This window comes from Myripristis murdjan, chromosome 23 (genome assembly GCF_902150065.1).
Source record: "Myripristis murdjan chromosome 23, fMyrMur1.1, whole genome shotgun sequence".
Lineage (NCBI taxonomy): Eukaryota > Metazoa > Chordata > Actinopteri > Holocentriformes > Holocentridae > Myripristis > Myripristis murdjan.
In genome coordinates, this window is record NC_044002.1 from 14,710,620 (window position 1) to 14,734,027 (window position 23,408).

Sequence of the window (23,408 nt, forward strand, 5' to 3'; positions counted from 1 at the left end):
CAATTTTATTGGTGTAAGAAAATAATCCTGGGAGGAAAGTCACTATGGAGAAACACACAAACTTGATAAATACACTCTATATAGACTTAGACGTAATGAAATAAACTTATTTCAGTATAACCTCAATATGATAAAACTGGTCTTTAAGTGTGCTGTGCATGTGCAAGAACACGTTTAATTGTTCTCTATGGTTGAGCAGCTGAAAGGAAATGTGTGCATGTAGATGTTGCCTCAAAAATGAAGAGATTTGCAAGATCAAGGACCTACTACTGTTATAAACTTGAGGACCGACTAAAAACAAATAGCAAGCTGTTGTTGCTCAATGTCCTCAGAAAAAGAGTGTAATTAAAAACAGAAGAAACCTCATATTTTTGTCACAACAATAAACTCTTTCGAGGGTAAATCACTCCAACAAAGGGAGAGTCACCTTTGTCCATCCACTGGGATTCTTTGGATATAATGGCAGCACTGTTTTCAGCTTCACATGGTCCCAGTTATTTTGTTGAGGCAAGGAGGTAAAATGGGAAAAATACTGATAATGGAGGTTGAAACAGGAGTGAAAAAAGCCACCCACACAGGTTTGTACACAGGCAGTCATGAAATATACAAGTAGAAACACACAGATATAACCCCCCCCCCATCACCACCCGCTTGTGCTACAGAGTCATTAGGAATCAATACGGTCCACATTTCACAGTGAACAAGTACAGTAAGCTTAGATTCCTATATCACCAGTTCTACAGTAGCACAAAGTGTGAAAGCCACAGCATTATGATCTGAAATCTAATTGCTGTGATGTGTGAAGGCTGGAGGCAAGTGTAAGGCACACAAATAACTACAGAGAAACGCAGGTGTTGCTGGGTTTTTTTTTTTTTATTTTATTTTTTTTAATTAATCATTGCAATACTTCAGACCTCTCTATTTTACTGCAAATAAATGATAAGACTGGGAATGTCACCACTCAGTTAAAATTGCTGGGTGTTACAGTTCTTTTTTTCTCATAAATTGGTGAGTAGTTGCACTAGATGGATATACTGCCATCTAGTGCTCTAAAGCGCACACTACATTTTAGTTTTCAGGACAGGCATTTAGAGCTCACTCAGATTCTTTAACCTCTTAGGTGAGACTGCATTTACTCAGAATCTGTGGAGGCACGTCATTCTGATTGATGTGCTTCTCTTAATATTTCACTTTTTCCCATGAGTTCAGTTAATATACATTAAAAAAAATGAAGTCAAAATTCAGCTTTACAAAATAAGTAAATAACATTACTATCAAATATACTATGTCTATGCTCAGTTGAAGAAATTCCAAAATAAATTGCAGTCATTTTTATCATCGAACTGAAATCAGTTTAGCAAGTCAAATCAGCAAAATTGCTGACGTCTTTGTCCCCTCTGCAAATACTGTATGCATTCATATTACAGCTGTGGTGTTCATCAAAACAATTCAGTGCCTATGTGTGCATAAATGTGACTTAATTCTAATGACAATAAAAACAAATGCATAAATAACAAATGTAATATTGACCAGCAGACTAAAACTCTGTGAGACAAGGAGATAATAAGACATTTTGCAGCTGTTTTTATTGTATTGTTTTTAATGGATTTGCAGCCTGACCGAGCAAAGGAGACAAACATACAGATACCCGTGAAATCGTTTCTGTACAACCCTGGCAAGTTCATTCAAATAAAACATTCTGTGACTCTCTGGTCAAAAATCCTGACAGATCTCAAATGAAGACGTCATCAAAGTGGTACGGCGGTTTGTAGGCACAGCTAGGACAGGACCCAAGTGTCTGATTGGGATGTAGAAGCTCAAAATAACATTTAAAGCTAGCGAATCTGCTGAGTTGGCAGTAGCAACCACGAAAAAATGCTAAACGATCTGAAAACATTTGGACAACAGCATTCTCTGGAGTATTGACACAGCACCATTGAGAGTCTAGAGAGTTGTTCTAAAAGTTTAACAAAAGTTAAGATAAGCTTCTAATCTAAGCAGTGTCTTAATGACTGTGAGGAATACACGTATTCAAAACAAATATGATATACTGTATTTGCCCCAAGGAGATAAATGGCAAATTGGCATCTAATCTACCTCATAACAACCTCACTCACATCACTCATCCTTCTCTGCTCAGTCCACACCTGATACAGTGGTTACACGGTACAATTCTTTGCATACAATTCAGTGCTTTGGCCATCTGACAGTGCTTAATATACAGTAAATAACAAAGCTTGCCCATAATATGAGTTAAATCTATACCTTGGTGAAGTGCAGTTTGTTCATTTCAGCTCCAAACAGGTAAATGAGAAAATAAATAGGTGTTCGGAGGTGCATAATGGAATGATGACAGAATCACTTTGCTTTTCCAGTCACAATATTCAACTTTAAAAAATACTTTTCTGGATCTATTTGTACTCATGTGTGAATTTTGTGGAAAAACTGGTTAGAGAATTGTGTGCTCTGCCAAGTTATCTCTGTTATTACTCTGTGTCTTGGTTTGTTTTGCCTTTGACACTGGGATGATTTGGATTAAGCAGATCTTGGTTAAGTTTGGGATTATTTCGTCAATGGATGTGTAAAAACCAAGGTTTTCACTGCATGCGTCCTGCATGCTCCTGCAGCTGGGATTTGCCAGTTCAGTTCACTCGAGGGACGCAGTGAATGGTAAAGTGACAAATAACCTGGTACACAAATATTGTGCTACAATATTCATATGCAGCTCTATTGTTGTGAACGAATAACTCCCAGCAGCCACCGGGGTTATACAACATGCAGGACAGATGCAGGATGGGGGATGTCTGCCATGACAACCAGTGTAGAAAGTGAATGAACCAATCTAATGTGTTTGGAGATGAAACTGAGACTGGATGTCTGAGCAAGGTCCATGTTTTCGGAATATTTCCCAGAGTCCATTTCACACATGTCAGTAGTGACAGGCTTAAATTTCCAATCCCATGATGCACAGCGCCAGCAGCAGCAGAGATGCCAGGCTGAGTGACGGTGTGGTCATGGATGCTTTACCTGAGGAGGCAGAGGTAAGAGACAAAAGTTAACTCATTGGTGTCATGCCCAACTTTTATACAGTGGTCCCTCGTTAATCACGGGAGTTACGCTCTAAAAATAACCCGCAATAGGCGAAATCCACAAAGTAGTCAGCTTTATTTTTTACAATTATTATAGATGTTTTCAGGCTGTAAAACCCTTCACTACACACTTTATACACTTTTCTCAGACAGGCATTAACATTTTCTCACTTGTTTAAACACTCAAAGTTCAAACCTTCATAGAAAAATAAGTCCAGTAAAAAAAAAAGCATGCAAAATTGCACTAAAAAAAATCTGTGAAACTGCGAGGCCGCAAAAGGTGAACCGCATTATAGCGAGGGACAACTGTATCACATATCATCAGCATTTAAATGTGTCAAAAGCAAATAATAATGTTCATACTATCATTTGACACTTTTAGAAAATAGCTTTAAAAATCTTAAACAGAAGGAATCCATCACAATAAGAAACATAACATTGTCTTCAGTCTTGTAACAAGTAATGTTTATAATTCAGAATCCTCCACACACACACTGATGTGTATTGGAAAGTAATGAAAACTATCACGCCCTACTGGCATTTTGGCAAATAATAAAATAAATGGAAAATGTGATTTTTAAGACTAAATAAAATATTGAGAGAGCTGTTAAGATGGGAGTTTGCTGCAGAAGCGTGTTACCCTGAATCCTAATCATCCTGACGGGGCCGTCTCCTCCTTCATAGCGCCCGCGCACCATCAGCTCATAATCCCCGACCTGGGGCATGGGGAAGTCCATGAAGTGCCACCCGGTGATGTAGACCTTCCCATAAATATAGCCAGTTTTTCTGAACATGACCTGGCAAACAAGAAGCATGGGACAAATATTAAGTTCCCCTCAAAGTCACACAGCCAGGCCTGTAAAGTCTGTGCCAGTATAGATGAAAAACATCAATGTGATATTTATAGTGAGAAACAGAGCAGATGGAAAATGCAAAAAAAAAAAAAAAAAAAAATGCTACACACATGATAAACAGTTAAGTTTGCTTCTAAATGAGGTTTCGCCCGACGTGATGAAGCCTACAGGCAAACCGTTGTCATTTTTGAGCTTGCCTGTAAAGTCTGTTTAGCGAGCAGGTAAATAAATCCAAGATCAAAAGAGAATTTGCCAAGGAGTGCGGATTTTCTTTTGCCTGTTTTTAAACTACTTCTAACACCTTGAAAAAGCGAGGTGAAAAAAAGAGGTGGATAATGGGGGATGCTATTTCATTTCAGACTCACTGTTTCATATATACTCAGTAGCCTCTTGTGAAATGTCACATTCAAGTTTGCTGTAAAAATGCCAGGCCAGGATTCAGTGTATGTTTTTTGCTCATATACAAAAGCATGCACACTGCCTTTGCCTTTTCTGTTGCTGTACTTTTTAAGCACAGATCACAAAGGTGCGGTGACAAAATGAATGAAAGAAACTGTCCAATTTCTAATGATTATCATGGTTATACAATTATCAAATGGACTAAAGAAAGGCAGAGAGATGGATGGAGAGCAAGATAGTCTACAAACACAGTATACGGAGAGTTTTGCACATGGGCGCTTGCTCTCCAGGCCTACCTTGTAGTACAGTGGGAAGGAAATATTGCCAAACCAGTCGTATTGGATATGGTCCCACCACACGTACAGCCACTTTCCTGTCCAGGTGACATACCGCCACATCCTGGGAGGCTCCGGCGGTGCTGAGAACATGACAAATTAAATTAATGGTCATCTATCTTTTGGGCACATTTTTATCACCATTGGGTCCCTAAAACCTATAAATCCCCATTGTTAAATTTCAGAAATACATGGGATATCAATGGGAATATAAGTTTCTTTTTTTTTTCTCAAAAACTGAAAGCCATACTGCAGATTCACAGTAAAATATCTCTTTATCTGTATCATAATTTTACTCACTGCAAATACATGTTTTTTTGTCCAGTGACAAAGATTATGGTATCACATGCTCAGATATAAGCTAATTATTCTGCCACCTGGCATATTAATTTGATCTGTAATTGTGATTTATTGGTCTTACGTGGTCTCCTGGTGAACATCTCACAGTGTTCACTTGGTGGTCCTAAGCCAGCTCCGTTGTAGGCCCGGACCTCGATGAGGTAGTGTGAGTCTGGCAGCATGTTCTCCAGCCTGGTGTAATTGGCTGTGGCTGGGACAAATATACGATGGGCTCCTGGCTCCGTGTCATCATATTTTCTCCAGTATTTGACCTGATCAGCAAGAATAACAATTGCTGATATCAGTCCACTTGTCAGTCTGGTGAAGTGATGGATGAAGAGATCAATTTTGAAGTTATTATAGTGCTTTCATTGGACGAATGACGAGTAAGACCAGCCCTGAGGCCAAAATTTGAGGCAAGAGTAAGTCGGTCCTCTTATTTAAAAATATTGGTGGCAAAAAAATCAATCACTTTTTGATATTTTAAAGTATCTTAAGGCAAAACAAAATAGCAAAGTAACACTGGCCTATGTACTGGACAGTCTATATTTTAGAGCATTGGTTCTCAACCTTTTTGGTGCCAAGGACCCTCAAACTGATATGCGCGAGGCTGTGGACCGGTACAGTCATTCTTATACATTATCCCATTGGGCTAACTTCTAGCCAGTGAAGAAATAACTGAATTGAAATATTCCCCATTTTTCCCCATAAAGAACCCCTGGTGGTCCCTTGACCACAGGTTAAGTACCACCATTTTAAAGGTATTGAAAGACGCTTAAGGCCACCATTCTTTTATCCCAAAATAGATGCAGGTCAAAGATGTAAGAGTGAACAAATCAATACTGTGCCATTATTTACATATGCTAAAATCAATAAGAGTTAATTTAACACTTTTTGATAGTTTTGAACACCCATCCAGTCACATAGGATATCACCTCTATGAATGGACAACATCAGCAGCTGTTAACTCTGGGAAATATGCAGGAAAACAAATTCTTTAACTTGTGAGTGGGATTAGTAAAAGCAATAAGTACCTGGTATCCCTCGATGTACTGCTGCAGGCCTGTGCCAGTGTCTACGACTGGCAGCCACCACACCTGAGCTTCATGGGAGGACACCGGCCTGGCATAGACATCTGTCGGGGACTCCGTGGGCACTGTGGAGGAAGAGGAAGAGGAAGAGGAAGTCATGCATGAGATGGAGACAGACATCGTTGGTCGGTTACACACACTAGCTGGTCTACTGTGGCCATGATTGCAGTATCATGCACCATCATTTTTCCAGGACAATACTGAACAACTTTACCAGAAGAGTTGAAAGCAAGCCAAAGACAAATATTTCTGGGTACTAAACTGGTAAGCAGTGGGAAAATATTCAGTTCTTCCTCTGTCTCACTCACCATCTCGTGGGTAGTAGATGACCTTGGTGAGGCTGTAGGGGCCGTCACCTTTCACATTGAACGATTTGATCTTCACCTGGAACTCTCGGACCTGGAAATCTTCCTCATTCGGCAGGAAGTAGGGGTCACGGTGAACGTAACGCCTGGTCTCAGGGTCAGAGATAGTCTCGTACCACCAGTCGTAGGCATCGTGAGGTTTGAAAGCCACGATGTAGCCAAACTTCTTGCCATAGAAGTACCATGGCTGTACAGGCTGAGGGCAGGGAATGGATAGAGACAGTATAAGAGATTACAATGCTGGCAAAGTCTGATTAGGGAATGCTAAACTCTACAGTGTGTACACAGCAAAAAAAAAAAAAAAAAAAAAAAGTTCAAGTTAGGTGTGGCTTACAATTAGTTTCATTTAAGATATTTATTATGAATATTTTCAATTGAACACATTTTTGTTGTAAACATAAAAGTGTTTTAGGGATTCCAAAGAAAGTTGGAATCAATTTATCATATAATTAGGGGGAAATGCCATTATGTTACACACAACTGCAACATGTGGCATAAAAGGTGATGACTGGGAATTTAGAGGAAAAAAAACACAAGCATGACATTTTGAGACAATCCGTGAATGAGAGATTCAAATTGAGACATCTACCGTCCACGTGATGAAGATCTCTCCGTCTCTTCCTCCGTAACCTGCAACATCAGTTGGAGCCACTAAAGGAGCTGAGTAAAAAAGCAAGAAAAAAAAGTTGTAATTTTCTTCTAAATCTACGGCACAGAAGCAGTCCATTTCCAAACACACACAAACTCTTTCTCTCTCTCTCTCTCTCTCTACTTACGAGCATCCCAGGTTTTGATCTTGATGGAGGGGATGCTGGCCTCCCCAGAGCCGTACTCGTTGGTGGCGATGACCCTAAACTGATACTCCATCCAGGCATAAAGGTCCGTCACGTCTGCCATCTCTGCATTGCCGTCGAGAACGGCTGGAGCTGCAGAGAGACACAGAAGGGCGGCCAAATCAAATTGTGCAATATTAAATTTTATAATGCATTTGGTATTTGTTCTTAAGGTGCAAAACATAAGGAAAAACATACATTTAAATGCAGGTGTAATTAGTCGCCTTTTGGAAGTTGTGATAATGTAAGTGTCAGTTTTATGTTCTTAGTTTAGAAGACAATACAAAGAGTTTTATGAACTGATAAGCCAAGGTGCAACTGATTACATTTTGGTGGTGATCAGAATCTTGGTTTTCGGCAATAAGACAACAAGAATTTTAAACCATAACTTTGATACTAATTGAGATACAGACTCCAAATCCAAACAGTATGTTTGATGTGTTTGAATTCTCTGATCAACTGAACGAAACTAACTAACACAGGCGGCATGGTGGCATGAACTTCAACACTCTTGTTTTACTTTCAGGAAAGTGCTTTAACAAAATAGGTGTCCATTTTTTCTAATGTCCCACCTTTCCTCAGTTTGGAGTGATATATGCCAACTAAGGTCAAGATGTTTCAACTTATCACCCTTTGCTGTGTGGCAATTAAGGTTAGGTTAAGGGTTAGGTTGAGGTGTGCTCTCTAGGGTGCAGCTAAGATGTTCTCCAGCTGTGGAGTGAGTTCGCCCTCTAGTGGTGGAGAATGGTACCCACAGGTGCTGGTGTTTCTCCAGTCGTCTTCATTAAGAGCCCAGAAGTGTCTGGCCTGAATGGTGTAGTAGAGGATGGGGCTGTTGTGGTCCGCTCCTTTACTCCACAGCAGCCTCACTGATGTGTCCCTGATCTCCTCCACTCGCACCACACCGGGAGGCCCTGGGACACCTGGAGATCAGGTGGAAGGATGCATGGGAATATAGCATGTGAAAGTGGTGAGAGTGGTGGAAATGGCAAGAAAGTTATAGTAATAACAGCAATAATAGGCAGAAAAGAACTAATATTTACTAAATTATATCATTAGGAACACTTTGTAGCTTGCATCCACACTATGAGTTGCTTGTAAGTTGCTGCTCTAGAAATTTCAGCTTATTCTGATCCCATACTCACAGCTTAAATGCCTGAAATGTAACGTCAAAGTAAATCTAGTTTTAATATTTTTGACTGTCTGAGACAAACATGCCGGGACTGACCTACAACCTTGAGGTCGGCATACGCTGTGGCATTGTCGACTACAGTCTGAGCTGTGCAGGAGTAGCGACCTTCGTGCCAGATCTGAACATTCATGATCCTCAGGTCACCAACGCCATCTGTACCCTGAACAGCAGGATGCAGGAAAAAGGATAGAAAGGGAAGGAGAAGGCAGAGAGGCTGATTAAGTGAAACCAACCATTGCTTTCAATACATTGTGACAGTCCACCACTCACAATAGTTGAAGCATTTCTTTCCAAACTTAGATCTCCACCATGTGAAAAAGTGACAGAATGCGACAGAACGACTGATAATAGAAAATAAAACAACATTTCTGTCATTGACAAAATGATAACACTTTTACAGCCTGTAATGCTCCATATTTTTAGATGTTTAATGATTTACTTCTGGTTATTATTTTTTTTCCCATGCACTTTGGAAGAGAAACTTTCATAAAGAAGAATTAAACATTTCCTCCATTCAATGACATTACCAAGTTTTGGAAGTCTCGTTCGGAGGTCTTGTTATGCACATTTTTACAGCATTTTTAAGCTATGAATTTCTCAATAGTGAGACAACTGAAAGATGTTGAGCAAGCCTGAATGGAGATGTCATCCTACCATGTCACGTTCATAATGTTGCCACTCAGCACTGAAGTCAATGACTCTGAAGTCTATGGCCCAGACGAAGGTGATGTCCAGCATGGGGTCGTATTCCGCAGAGCAGCTCAGTATCACTTCCTCACCAACCTTCACTTCCGTGTCAGCAGGGGCCACGGTGATGTTGGTAGCCTCTACAGCAAAAGAATTATATACATTCACTCAGTTAGGAGCTCAATTAGAGGAGTCCTACCACAACAAGGTCTATAAATAATGCCTCCTGCTTATCCAGTGTGCACTATAAATATAAAACCATCAGCTGAAAGCAAACAAAGGACATAAACCCTAAGTTTTTCATAGTGTCATTGACAAAAGTACGAATAATAATAATAATTTCACATACCGGCATTGGTCCTGAAACATGACCTAAAGGTGGTTTTAGGATATACTGTACATATATACACACATGCACACCACCTTGTTTATGCTTGATAATCATTGAGGGATAGCCCACATTTATAATGACATAGAAAGGGATTGATAAGAGAAGTAGTTAAAAAGCAAAAGAAAACAAAAAAAAAAAAGACCCAAAGAATATACAATCAGTCTGACCACCTGCATACAGAAACATGCACATTTGCACACTGACCAGTGATTGTGAGTATGCCGGAGCTGTTAGCCTTCCCTCTGTCGTTCTGAGCAAAGCAGGTATAGACGCCCTCATCATACTTAGTGGCATTGCGGATCTCCAAAGTCCCATCATCCATGATGGAAATACTAAAGAAAAAAAAAAAAAGAGCAGAATTGACAACGCCAAGCAGCTGACTAGTGGCAAGGCTACTTTGAACCAATGGCTTTCTAGTGATTAAAGCCTGCATCGAGCAAACTGAGCCTCTAATGCAAGCCTAGATTTATGTCTGCTGTTAAATAACACAGACATTGGACAAATACACATGATATTGTAGATGTGTACTTTTGAGTTTTATTGCACTAACCAAAAAAAAAATAATAATAATAAAGGGGAAAAAACAACCCTAACCAGTGTTTTCCTGTGTCTTGTTGGTGACCTTGTTTAGATGAGTTAGTATAGACAGTTCCACTGACCGTGAATTGTTGAAGAGCAGCTCTTTGCCTTTGGTCCAGCTGAAACGGGGTCTGGGAGCTGCTCTGGGTTTACATTCAATCACCACACGGCCGCCTTTTGCCCCAAGGAGCTGCTTCTTCACGGGGTTAAACTCGAATGTAGGAGCACAGGCTGCAGGCGGATTTTAAAGGTTAAAACACCACAGGTCACAAACTATTGATGTGTGTTGTTTTTAAAGTAAAGTTGTCAGTTTAAACCCTTGTATTTAAACAGCATTGCTCTAATTTTCATTTGATACTGCAGCAGTTAAGAATTAAGGAATGACATAATTACAACTTTTCAGAAAGGCCTACTCTACTTGCTTTCTGTCGAGCACCAGCAACATCTAATTTGTCAATGAAATGTAATCTGGGTAAATGAAGAGCCTGGAAACAATTTAGAACTGTTCACAATTGATATCCCGGTGAGTTAATAGCCGTAATTGAATACCTGTTGCATTAGCATGCTAACTCCCGTAGCGAGCATTGCACACAGATAAAAAACAAACAAACAAACAAACAAAAAAAAAAAAAATAGAGGCAGGTAGGTCGGTATTTTAATCAATAAAACCAGTCGGGATCATTTTTATAAGGATAAAGTGAATTTGTGTACATGTATTAATGGTGTTGTATGCCCTATGAGCCGTGTGGGATTGCAAATCTGTATTTTGTGTTGCCTAATAATTCCTGTTTTGAAGCTAGCTAAATGCCAGTGAAGTTTTGCAGTTGAAACTGTGCTTAATGGAAGCCATTTTGGAGCTCTGCTAGCACTGTCCGTGAACTGTGTTTTATAAATAGTGTATCTGTAGTCTGTGGGAGAGATGTGACAGTTTATCTGCTTTTTAAGATGATTATGTTGAGTTTATTTGCCTTAAGATCGACAGTGAGTTGTATTACTCTATCTACAGTTGCAATGAGTTAATGAATATCTACTGTTGTAATGAGTTAATGGATATTTACAGTTGCTGTGAGTTAATGAAAATGAAAAAAAAGACACTGAAGAGCAGGAACTGTTTTAAAGTGGATTTCATTGGACATTTATGATGCACTTGTGTTGAAAAAATGTCCTGTGCATGTGTGTAGGCTTTTTTTTTTTTTTTGTGGAGATCTTCAGTTGGAGCATCCCCCCTTCCCTCCTCTGCCCTCATTCATCCACATCTCCATCCAAGTCGCCGCTTCACCTTCATCCAAGGGAACATCTTCACCTCCATTCAACCAACATCACAACCAACATCTGGGACTGTTTGTGGGACACTCGGTGTGAAAGAGAGCGGCAGGACATTCAGAATGAACCCAACTCAATTCAGTTTTATTTTTCATTTAATTATTTATATTTTCCTTGTTTATTTGAACTTTGAAATTCCTTAGAACTCAGAGGTATTTTGCCCATTGTCTTGACCTGTTGTGGGTTATCAAAAAAAAAGGAACATTTTAGGTGTAAAAGAAGGTTGTAAATGTAGTGAATCATAATATTAAGACTGTTGTTGGACAGAGTTCATTGCTCAGTTATTGAGCTGGTTGATAAGTAGTCTGGTGAAAGGAAAAGAAGATATATCTTTTGCATTCTTTTTTTATTCTTTCTACATAATATACTTTAAGCAAAAAAAAAATTGTTGTGAGAATTACTGGGGTGGATGTTTCATGTCTGCTTTAATAGTCAGACAAAATTAAGGATAGCCAACCTCCTCATTGAGTCTAGGTTAGATACCCCTGTTCCCATTTACTCCTTAAGGTAACAGGTCTAGGGGGTTACAGTCTCAATGAGAGTATAGTTTGCAGGAAGGACTCACCAATAACTCGCAGCTCTGCATTGGCATATTTGATGCCCCAGTAGTTCTCCGCGATACACTGGTACATCCCAGAGTCACCAAACGTCACACTGGTAAACTTCAGCTCACCTTTGCCATACTGGGAAAAAGCACGGCATTAATATTTACTTATTTAAACATATTAGACATTGCTGTTATAATGTCTGCAGTGAATGAATGCAAGTGTAATGAAGCCCACACATTGCTGAGTCATCAGCGAAGATGATGTGTTGAATGAGACGCTGCACTTTGAACATTGAAACAGACATAAGAAACATCTCTGCCCCATCATTTAAATATATGTATATATCTGCCAGTGCCACATATTTTCTAAACATTAGCTAACCCCCAAACCCATCCACCTACCAGACCCCAATCTCTTTAATGGTAGCCAACAAAATGCAATTTTCACCATGAATCCGTCTTTGTACCAGCGAATGTAAGGGTATGGCTTCCCTGTTGCCACACAGCGCATGGTGTGCTCGGAGCCAATGTCAATCTGAGTATTGTTGATGGTTTCCGCCCATTCCGGGGCAGCTGCCAAACACAATGAGAGATAAATATGATTATGTTGAACACAACATATAGATGTATCTATCACAAAAGTCCAAACTGCTGCAATAAAAATAAGAAAGTTCACTTTGTTCTCTAAGTTGTCAGATGGTACAAGGACTGAGTTTTCTATTAAAGTATATTGTTGTTTTAGTGTATAACCTTATAGAAATGTTTGTCTATCATGGCCGCTGTGGTAACGATGCATGACATGGACTAAACTAATCCTAATTTCTAAAATGTCTCTCAGGAATCCACATAAAAAAATCAGTTGGAAAAGGAGTGCCAAATTTGAAAAACATTGCAAGATGAAGCTTAGTGTGTGTCCATTTATTGCCTTCAAGTGATAGCTGATAAACAATTTGTTTTGTCCATTATAGTTTATTCATTATAATTATTCATTTTCTATTAAATGCTTCTCTCACATGTAACTAATGTTCATATGGTGTAACATGAGTTGTCTTCCATTTCAATATCTTGAAATGATACTGATCAATAATAAAATCAGTTATTCATTCAACTAGTTGGGAAAGAACTAAGTTAAGTGCTATGACTGATTTTTTGCATTGTGTGCTACACAGATACATTCAGTCTATTAAAGCTGGTGAATTGAGTTCACTTACACTCCACATACAGCCAGGCCTTGTGCCAGTCCTTCCCTTTTGTGTTTATGGCTTCACACTCGTATCCTCCTGCGTCATCATACTGCACATTGTACAGATGGAGCACAGCTCCTGATTCACTGATCTCATGGTTTGCTGGGAGGTCTGTGGCGTCTACCTTCCTCCATACGATATGAGGAATGGGGCTGAACAGATGCACAAAGTTTAATTTGACTCAATTCAGTGATCTTTAAATGCCCTCACTGGGCAGTTATGACACACATAAGAATATACATGAGGACAGGAAACACTATCTAAACAGTTACCTTTACATAACAGTTTAACTTAAGAAAACACTTATCTCACACATATATATATAAGGGATAAAACTAGTCAAACTAGTTGTAAACAAATAATAGCTGGATTTGGTTTTGTGTGGCTGCTGTAGGCTAACTAAAAATTGCAAAATCCATCCAATCAGGCAAGTTTGAACCATTTTAAGTGCATACACACCAAAGAAAATCTCCATACAGTGGCTTTGCCTCATTTGAATGAGATGAAGTGGGGTTTTTTTGTTGTTGTTTGTTTGTTTGTTTGTTTTGTTTGTTTGTTTGTTGGTTTGTTTGGATAAAAATGGTCTCGTAATGGATAATGATCTGCCTTCAAGCATTCAGTTTTCAAAATGAGTAGCCTTATTCATGCAGAATGATGCTGTTATCCTAAGCCACTGTATATTTAAGCCTTGATGATGGAAATGGAGTAATATCTGACCTTGAAAATTGAGTACTTGGGACAAATCAAAGGTTTATAGTGAATATCTACTAATGTAAACTCACTTTCCCAGAGCAAAGCACTCTAATGTGATGTTTGAGGCCAGCAAGGCGGTGGTATCTGGGAACTTGACCCTGATGTCGGCTGGGTACTTCCTCTCCTCACCTGTGAAAAGACAGTTCAGTACATCCATAAGGGTCAAATGTCAAAGACAGAGGAGTAGATCAGAAAATGGGGAAAGAAAGTGCATAATCTTATTTTATAATAGCTTTATAATAGTTTATCTCATTCAGTGATCCTGGCCCAGAGACAGCCACTAACCATCGTCAGGTGGTGACGGGATGAGGGGGATGAACTTAGAGAAGACACTCTGTCCAATGATGGGGCTGGAGACGAAGCACGAGTAGTTGCCGGCGTCCTGAGCCTCCACCTTGGAGATGTACAAGTTCCCTGTCCTCTGGGAGACGAAACGGCGGCGATCTGTCTGCAGGAAAACTGGGAACTCGTTGTAGATCCAGCGGTAGGACACCTCATCTGGGAGAGAGAGGGGAAAAAAAACCCATATAGTACTACTGTATAGACGAGACCAAAATCTGCATTTACTGGACAAGTCATTCTCGTTTGTACTGCTTAAATGTTAAAAGTATATAGTTTTAACAATGCAGTTTGACAGTCTTCATTACGCTTCAGTTCACCTGTCAACAAAATGTAGAAATAGTGCACTACTTGGGCGATAATACTGTACAGTATTGTTTCATAGATGTTAATTTCAGCATTAGATTTTAAAATTTTGGTCAGTGTTGAATGTGATTCATATGCTGATAATGGCTGGGCAATATGACTGTAACAAAAATTTGGGTTTATATCTTCATAAAAGTATGTGACTTGAAACGTTTTTCATACATTTCCAGACTTATTTGTGCAAAATGCAAAACTTCTGGAGACATCAAATTCAATTTCCACAGTTTTCATACAATAATTGTAAGAGGCATAAATATATATTTGAGAGGGCATATGCTTTGGTGATAGCCACTGAAGGTCTCCAATCCTTTATTTTTTATTGCAGTGGCTATGGCAGTCAATCTGCTTTTGTATATTATAAAATAGATTCAGATTACTGTGTTGTAAAGCAAAATGTCTGCCTCTTGGGTGGTTGCCTGCCCATTCTTTGCACTATGACAATGCCACACAATGACTGCATAGAGACCAAAATTGACTAGAATTCCGCAAACCTTCTTTGAGATACAGAGTGAAAGAAGAGTAAATGTCTAGCAAGAATGCAGAGAAAAGCGTAACTTCAACAACATACACACAAAGACCAGCGGTATACATACATGGCCAGGCTTTTGGAGGGGCACACAGCAAAACGGCCCCCTGTCCTTCTTTGACGTAGACAGGGTCTCTCTCTTCTTGGGGAAACTCCTCCAGATCTACAGTATAGCACAGAGAAAGGGACAGGATAAGAGAAAAGACATGAGGGAGACATTTCAGTGCACAAAGACACAATATAGAAAAATCCAGTAGCAAGTGCAGCATTTTCTCTGATTTAGCATCTCTGATTTAATATAGCACTATGTTGCTCAAACAGTGGTAAAGAGCACTAGGGACTGTTGGTGAAAGTGCTAGCTGGCAGGGCTGTGGGCAGTTCCACCTTTGTCAAGTCCATGTTAATTTCAAGGCCAGGTCCAGTTGAACATGAGTCAAGACCGGGTCCAAAAGGATCGGGACAAGACCAAGGCCACAGCAGGTGAATGCTATTCAAAACCAATATATGCAATAAGCAGTGTAAAAAAAAAATACGTAAAGATGTAAATCAATCTGAGGGACTATATATGATTTATAGAATTTTGACTAATCAATGCATAAAAGATAGTTTGTAGAAAAAATGTAGTAAAAATTGGCAGAGCTGCAGATAAAATGACTGAAGGTGGAAATGGTGGAACATAACATTATATTTGAAACATCAATAGGCAAAAAAATTTGACCCCATGTCCAATAGCAGTCAAGAACAAGAACAATCTGAGTTAAAACTGGAATGTAGAAATACATCAAAAGTCTTGAGACCACACTCGAAACCAAAACCAGCACCAAGTACAACAGCCCTGCTTGCTAACGTAGTGTTAGCTGCATCTGCAGAGGTCAAGGTTCACATGCTCACATCCAAACTTGACCCTGGCCTCCTTGCTGATCACGGTGCCATAGATGTTCCTGGCCACGCAGACATACGTCCCAGCGTGTTTCTTCTGTTTCGGGTTGGTTATTACCAGGTTCCCCCCCACCAGGCTGTAGTGCTCATCTGGCTGCTCCATCAGCTTGATCTCCCAGTTATCACGGCGCCACCTGGGGAGGCGAGGAGTGAATAAAGCAAGGGCGAAGGATGGGGTGCAGGAAGTATGGAAAGACTAACATTGCAGTGTATGCAAGTTTTTATGTGTTTTCCTGTGTGTATACTGTGTACTGTACAGCATGTGCCTTTGTGTGATTTACTGCATACAGGCATGTACAGGAGAGATTCTTTGTTTTTCATGGGCGGTTCAGTGAATTCAAGCCAAATTTATGTGCAAAGTACTTTTCACAAAATATGACTGTAATGCAATACAGAGAACATGGGTGTGTCTGTGTTATATGATACAATACCATTCAATATGATACGATACGATGCAATGCACACATTGCCTTGAGGGAAAGTTACTTTACAAGGCTAACATGCAAAGACATTGTGTGTCTAACACAACAGTGGACAATATATAAAACATGCAGGTGTGTAAATGTGTGTTTTACCTGTATGAAGCCGGTGGGTTTGCCCGCGCCCTGCAGTTCATAGATATTCTCCCATCGGGGGAGTCCTCAGTGTAAACCACATCCAAAGGCTCCTCCTCGAAGATGGGGCCATAGCCAGTAGCATCCTCTGACAAATTTAACATAAGTATCAGGTTTAGATTATTAGGTTATTTATTTACTGTAGCATATACTGTAGAATCATTGAATTGAAGTATGCTTATGTTATATTGGCTTTTTCATTGTAATAAAGCAAACTAAAATCAATGTACCTCCATATATTCTGGGTTCGCCAAACAGCACGGCCACTGCAAAACAAATATTCAGAGATGTCAGTTAATGATGAACATGGCTTACATCAGAATGAAATCACATGACAAAAGCACCTAATATAGAAGTCTTATGAAAAAACTGCCATATCATACATGGTGGATATTTCCAGAAATAAACACTGGAATATACTATATAAAGCCCGGTGACTGCATCACTTACCTGTGAGAGAGACAGAGGAGGAGAGGACCAGTAGCAATAAAGCAGTGACAGCCATGACAGTCAACGGACTCACTCACTGATACCAAGAGCGTCCGACGGAGGGAAGGAGGGACACAAACACGACGTCTATGGATACAGCATGAGCTGGAGAGGGAGGAGTGACGGAGAGAAAGATGACAGTTTCACAATCAGAGTCAGAATCACTACATTTTCGGGACATTTTTCAACCTGCATCTAAAAATGTATCTCACTCTATCATCCACTGTATGTGCCACACTACTACAGAGCACTCTAAATCGTGTGTATGAAGATTTTACACACCCTTACAATCATAAACAGGTTCAGAAGGTCTATATCCACCAAGAATAATTCAGCTAATGAACAGGAATTCATACTACAGTGCAGGGATACATCAACAATACTTATACTGTAAAGCACAGTTTGAAATCCAGATATATCATTAGGGAATTAGTATTAATCAACAACTCTAAATCCCCCTGAACATTTAATATGATCATTTTGAGTGATGGACATTCTGTCATCCCTTTTAAAATATACACAAAATACTTTCAAATGGAACAATATCATACAATGACATTATGTCTCCTCTCATACTGCAGTAGCTAACGTGCACAGTAAAGCTCAGGTGTGTATTTAATATAGTCTTTGATTTGCATGATTTGATGGTTTAAGGCCCCACCAGCAGGGTGAGTGCAAAATTAACTGGATTCCTCCCTGTGAGCGGCGGGTAAATCATTCAGGATGTGAATGACTCAGCAGTATGCTCCAAATATAGTCATGCAGAGCGTGTGCAAATTCAGAGAAATTCCCCCTATGCCGCCTGGGCAGACACAGGAAAACACAGCGGCCTGTATGCATGCACATCAGCGCACATAGAGAGACACACAAAACACAAGGGAGCACTGCAGCACCTAGACAGAGTTTTTGCTGTGCTGTCACTCATGCTTACACATCACTTCTGCCTGAGCACATGGCAGTGCTGCAGCATATCAGCTCATTATAACACAAGACACACGGAGAGCAAGAGAGAGCAGGCAGGAGAGGAGGGGGGACAGCAAGAGCTAAGGTAGGGAAGGTGATTTGTTTTGTGCACACTCATGAATCTCCCAGCAGGGAACCTTCCATTTTTAAATCACACTAGGTCACAGTATCTGTTGCCACAGATAAGGCACCTCTGGATCGCGCATCACCTCTTGTGCTGTTTTACAGTAAGTGCTGATGCAGAAACCTGCCATGGTAGACAAACAGTAGCAAGGTGGTGAGAATGGGTGGTTTTATCAAGCAGGCATCTCCCATCGCAGACGTTCCATTAACTTGCAGTATGCTGTATTCATATCATCTCATATCATTCATAACCATTTTGATATATACACCAGCTGCTAAGTGGTAAAAATACTCACATCAGCCACCTGGTGGAAAGTGACTGTAGGACATGTGGGAATTTTTTGGGATATTTCCCATTTGGCGTCATAAATTTCTAAAATGTGTTACTGACACAAGCAGCAAATCAGCGATGTAGAAAGTTAAAGGAAACAAAAATGATCACAGCGGAATCACCACTTTTATTCACACTTGCTATAAACAATCAACTCTGCTTATAGGTGTACAATGCAAAAATGGCATGGGTCAATTTAGGCTCAACGGACATAAACATGGAATAAGCAAGTAAAGTGTCTGTGAGTCAATCTGACAGCGGGAACCATGTAGCCTCAACCATCAAATTATTGGTGTTTCCATGTTTCTCGACAGTTCAGTGAAAAGTGTCCTCATTTCAAGCAGTCCTTTGGCATGGTGCACCTTTAAGAAAACAGGCGATATCTGCTGCAATTGCATTATGTCTGATGATTCATAAATAAAATGGATGATGGCATTCCAACGAGTTAAACGTGTGAATGCTCCCACGATGAAGCAACAAGGCATCACTCCAACCTGCTTCTTCTAATATGATATGAATGCCGTCCTGGGCCCATAACACCTCCAGGGGATGATACCAGCTTTACCTGCCTTTTGGTTCCATTTTCATTCTACATAAGTCTGTGATTCAGACTGACTGACTAAATCTACACCTGAGCCAGTGGTGGGATTATTATGGGATTGGTAGGAGTTACAGGATGCTCATTTTAAACTCTTGATCGTCTGCCATGCCATCTTTTCCTGGGCCATCCACCTAACTCACTGTAAAACATAATCTAAATGCTGCACAACACTTTTATTGGACCTCACAGCAAGTATGCCATCTATGAAGGACATAATAGTAGATTACCTGCCTCCTTGTTTATTTCACTGTTGCAAAATGCATCACAGACCCGCAAAACTGCACAGAGCAGTCAGCTTAAACCGCTTAAACAGCTGCTCATAATCTTCCTAAAATGTCTCAGCTGTTGGACATGTGATCAAGAGCACAAAATCGGGTAAAAGATATTCCTTTGGGATTTAATCTGGGAAAAATGTCTTTGCGAGCTCATTATTCAATATCCATAAAGTCTAACATAATTCTAGACTGTAAATGAGTTTTCATTGTGTCGATGAGCCTCTTATGGCACAATACAGTCCTTAAGGATCACCACAATCTATCTTTTCCCCTCTTATTCTCACATATTATCTACTAGGTGTTAAAGGTCAATTCTAATTTTGGAAAGGACATTTTAGTATGTACTACAGTTAGCTAGCCTCCACACAGCGTCACAGTGCCTCACACAGAGCTGAATGTGAGAGGAATAAGGAAAAGAATGGAAATGGATGGAGAGAGAGAGGGAGGGAGGGGTGCAAGGAGGCATATGATGGATGAGAGAAAGAACAGCCACACAGCCACCTCCCTATGCAAAGCTTGCTTCACCAGGCCTCTCTGTCTCTCTGTAGGCTGAGCTCACACAACCAGAGAGGGTCAGAGAGAGAGAGATAGAGGGAAGATAAAGTGAAAAAAAAACCATAAAGCAGCAGTGTACATCCAGTATACACCCACAGGCAATGACTGCAGCAGTGACTCCTTAAAAGCACTCTGGACCGGCTGATTCAACACTAATTGCATTGTGTTGTGTTGCACTCCCCTGTATCTACCCTGCATATGTACAGCTAGATTTTATCAATCAACCCTTCTTTGGCTTGGAGTATCTGAATATCGGAACTGCTACTGCATCAGTGATGGACACTCACTGCAAGTTGTATATGGTGGTAAACTGCACCAGAAATAAACCTAAAACAGACTGCAAAATCAAAGAAAATGTCCACCCAAACATCTAGAACAGTCTTCTAGTCTAGATTATGAATCTGTGTTCAAATCTATTTGACCACATGGATTCAAGACAACATAGAGCACAACAATAGACTCTAGAACACTCTTTTAGATTTCGTTTGAACACATCCTATAATCTAGACTATAGATTAAAGGATGTGTTCAAACACCTCAATTCACAGTATTCACGGAAAGGCTATTTCTAATCAGTTTGTCAGTATGTTGTGTTTTTCCAGAGTGTGCTCTGGTTGTAATCCCATCACAGGATCCTCTTTGGACAGGCCAGCGATATTTAGGTCAGCACGTCATGTATTAGGCCCAGTGACTGAAGAAACACATTTTTTCTGCGAGCTGTAGCTGGAAAATAACATTGACTGAATTCTTCAAAAAGGTGGCAAACTATTGCCAAACAAATGGCACCTGAGTCAGTCTGAGTTAGTGGGCTGAGTAAAGCACAGAGTACTTAAAAGTGAATGTACTGCTGCAGGATCATTCATGCTCCATCACATGTCATTTCAAACAGACTGGGAAAACAGTGGAAATCTGAGAGGGCAGAAAATCCCTTGCCTCTAACCATCTATCAATCATCAGGTTGATGAATCCTTTTGCCATCTGGAGCAGAGGATGCTTAATTGTGTTCACATTTTGATTTTTTTTTTTCCTGCTGCAATGAGTAAGATATATGTTAAAACAGAAAGGAACAAATTGTGAAAATGCACAAACAGTGGGTGGACAGTCCTGGAGCACAATGCAAAAAAAAAAAAAAAAAAAAAAAAAAAAAAAAAACATCCATCTTTACAAATCCTCTATTCTCATATTCAGTCTTCAAATGTAAAAACGAGACAACAATTCTGCCAAGAAGCCATTCCACGTGTTTCCTATGAAATGTCACGTCCAAGTCAGAACAGTGTGTATCACACCATTAGCATTAAAAAACACACTTGATTCAGGAATTTTCTTTTACAAACAAGTTGATTTGCAGTTGAAATGTGTTAAATTATTCCACAATATTGGCAGATTTGCATGTGTCAAGCAAAACAAGGTTTAGGACTCAAGTGGAATAAATGACTTATTAATATGGATATTATGAATATGGCCTTGCACTGATGAACATTTTGCATTTTTCTGGTGCAGTCAGGAAGCCAGAGGTTAACAGTGACGTCTGTCTAATTAACATCTGGAGTCTATGCTTTAATCATAAAGGGAGTTGTCCTCTTGGCCATCTGGGCACTCTGTCAGTCATTATGCACCACCAGGACAAAGTCAATGCCATGGAGCACCCAGGCCTGTCCTTGAAGGCTGTGACACTTTCACCTTGGATCCTCTCACCCTCCATCGATGGAGGAGACTTTGTCCTATCCTAAAAATGTGCTGTCCCATGCCTAAAACTGCAGGGTAATACTGTTGAAACATTCTTTAAATAGGCACCTCTTAGCTAGACGGTGCGCAGGATGTCGCATTAAAGCCTCGGAAAATAAAAGCCTCTAAAAGTAGCTGCGCACACCCTTACATCACTTCACCCCAGTGACGACTGAGCGGCACCGGTAATGCACTGCTCTGCATTGCGGTACTCCTTTGCCGGTCCATTTCTCGAGTTCAGCACTACAGTGATGAGCACAATCCCGGCTTATCCTCGCTAAGTCCGGACCTAAGAGCCAACCATCATGCATACACCTTCATGCCGTGTCCTCCTTACCTTTAAGGCGGAATAAATGACAATCTCAGTACATAGTCCGTGTGGCACACCTGGACCCGAACCGCATAGTCCCAATGCCCACCCGCAGGAGCGTCCCGTTCAGCTGAACTTTTCTATTGGAGGAGAGCGGATGAGTGGCACCTCTGTCTGGCAGCGCCGATGTGAATGCGATTGGTCCGTGAGAGAGGAAGGATGAGAGAGAGACGGGCGCATCATGCTGCTGTGCATCCCATAACACGGAGAATGAAGCGCTTTCGAAAAAGAACCACAGTGTCCCTTCAACAAATAATGGAAAGAAAGTCTGCATTTGCATATGATATTCGTATTAGTGACGCCAAAATGCTGGGTCTTATATTTCTGCATACTTTTGGTCCTGCTTCTTATCTAGTGTATATGCTCTGATAATGCCGACTAAAACTCCGACTAATATCAAAAAAATATAGAGAACACAGAAAGCTAAACCAGAATATTAAGACACAGGCTATATTACTACCACTAATGTTACCACTGTTACTGCTACTGCTACTTCTACTGTTACTACTGCTACGACCACGACCACTAATGATAACATTAACAACAACAACAACAACAACAATAACAATAATAATAATAATAATAATAATAATAATAATAACAATAGGCCTAACATTTTTTTCCCCATAGGAGCCTGAACAGGGAAAGGTATTTAGACCAGTGTACTGTAGCCCACCAGACAAGTTCAAACAGCCATGTGCTGTGCATTTTCAATGACTTTCATGTCTATTTATTATTAATGAAATGTGCCAGACACTGGTGAGACTGGCTATAATATAAAATGTGACTGAGGCGTCTCGAGGATTTCACTCTCAAAATGCCCTCCATCTGGGGCAAAAGAGTGACCAACAAAAATGAGACATAAAAGATACGACCAGACTTTTGGGGAAGAAGAGAGTTAGGGATAAAACTCTCTCTCTCTCTCTCACTGCATGCACACACACACACACACACACACACACACACACACACACACACACACACACACACACACACTCCAGATGTAGGTTAATCTCACAAGGATTAACTATTGGTGGTTTATCCTGAGGGTTATTTGCTAGGAAAAAAAAAAAAACTCGTTATTTTCATTTTTCTACAGTAGGTGGAGCCATATATTTAAAATATTGCATATTGCACTGCAAGAATGTCATTTAAAACAACAAGAAACAGT

General features: G+C 40.1%; 1 protein-coding gene across 1 annotated transcript; it reads right to left on the reverse strand.

Annotated features, from left to right (window-relative positions):
• Positions 1–1,577: 1,577 nt before the first annotated feature.
• On the reverse strand, positions 1,578–22,333 carry cntn1b (contactin 1b). Its single transcript, XM_030046270.1, has 24 exons — positions 22,205–22,333; positions 17,256–17,399; positions 17,036–17,071; positions 16,767–16,893; positions 16,144–16,325; positions 15,320–15,415; positions 14,307–14,519; positions 14,051–14,150; positions 13,236–13,420; positions 12,473–12,597; positions 12,043–12,160; positions 10,235–10,385; positions 9,780–9,907; positions 9,152–9,324; positions 8,534–8,657; positions 8,061–8,228; positions 7,249–7,398; positions 7,062–7,132; positions 6,416–6,668; positions 6,051–6,172; positions 5,099–5,288; positions 4,639–4,760; positions 3,730–3,886; positions 1,578–3,027 (listed from the first exon to the last, which is right to left on the reverse strand). The coding sequence occupies exons 2-24, from the start codon at positions 17,308–17,310 to the stop codon at positions 2,945–2,947; spliced, it is 3,129 nt and encodes a 1,042-aa protein (XP_029902130.1). The 5' UTR covers positions 17,311–17,399; positions 22,205–22,333; the 3' UTR covers positions 1,578–2,944.
• Positions 22,334–23,408: the final 1,075 nt, after the last annotated feature.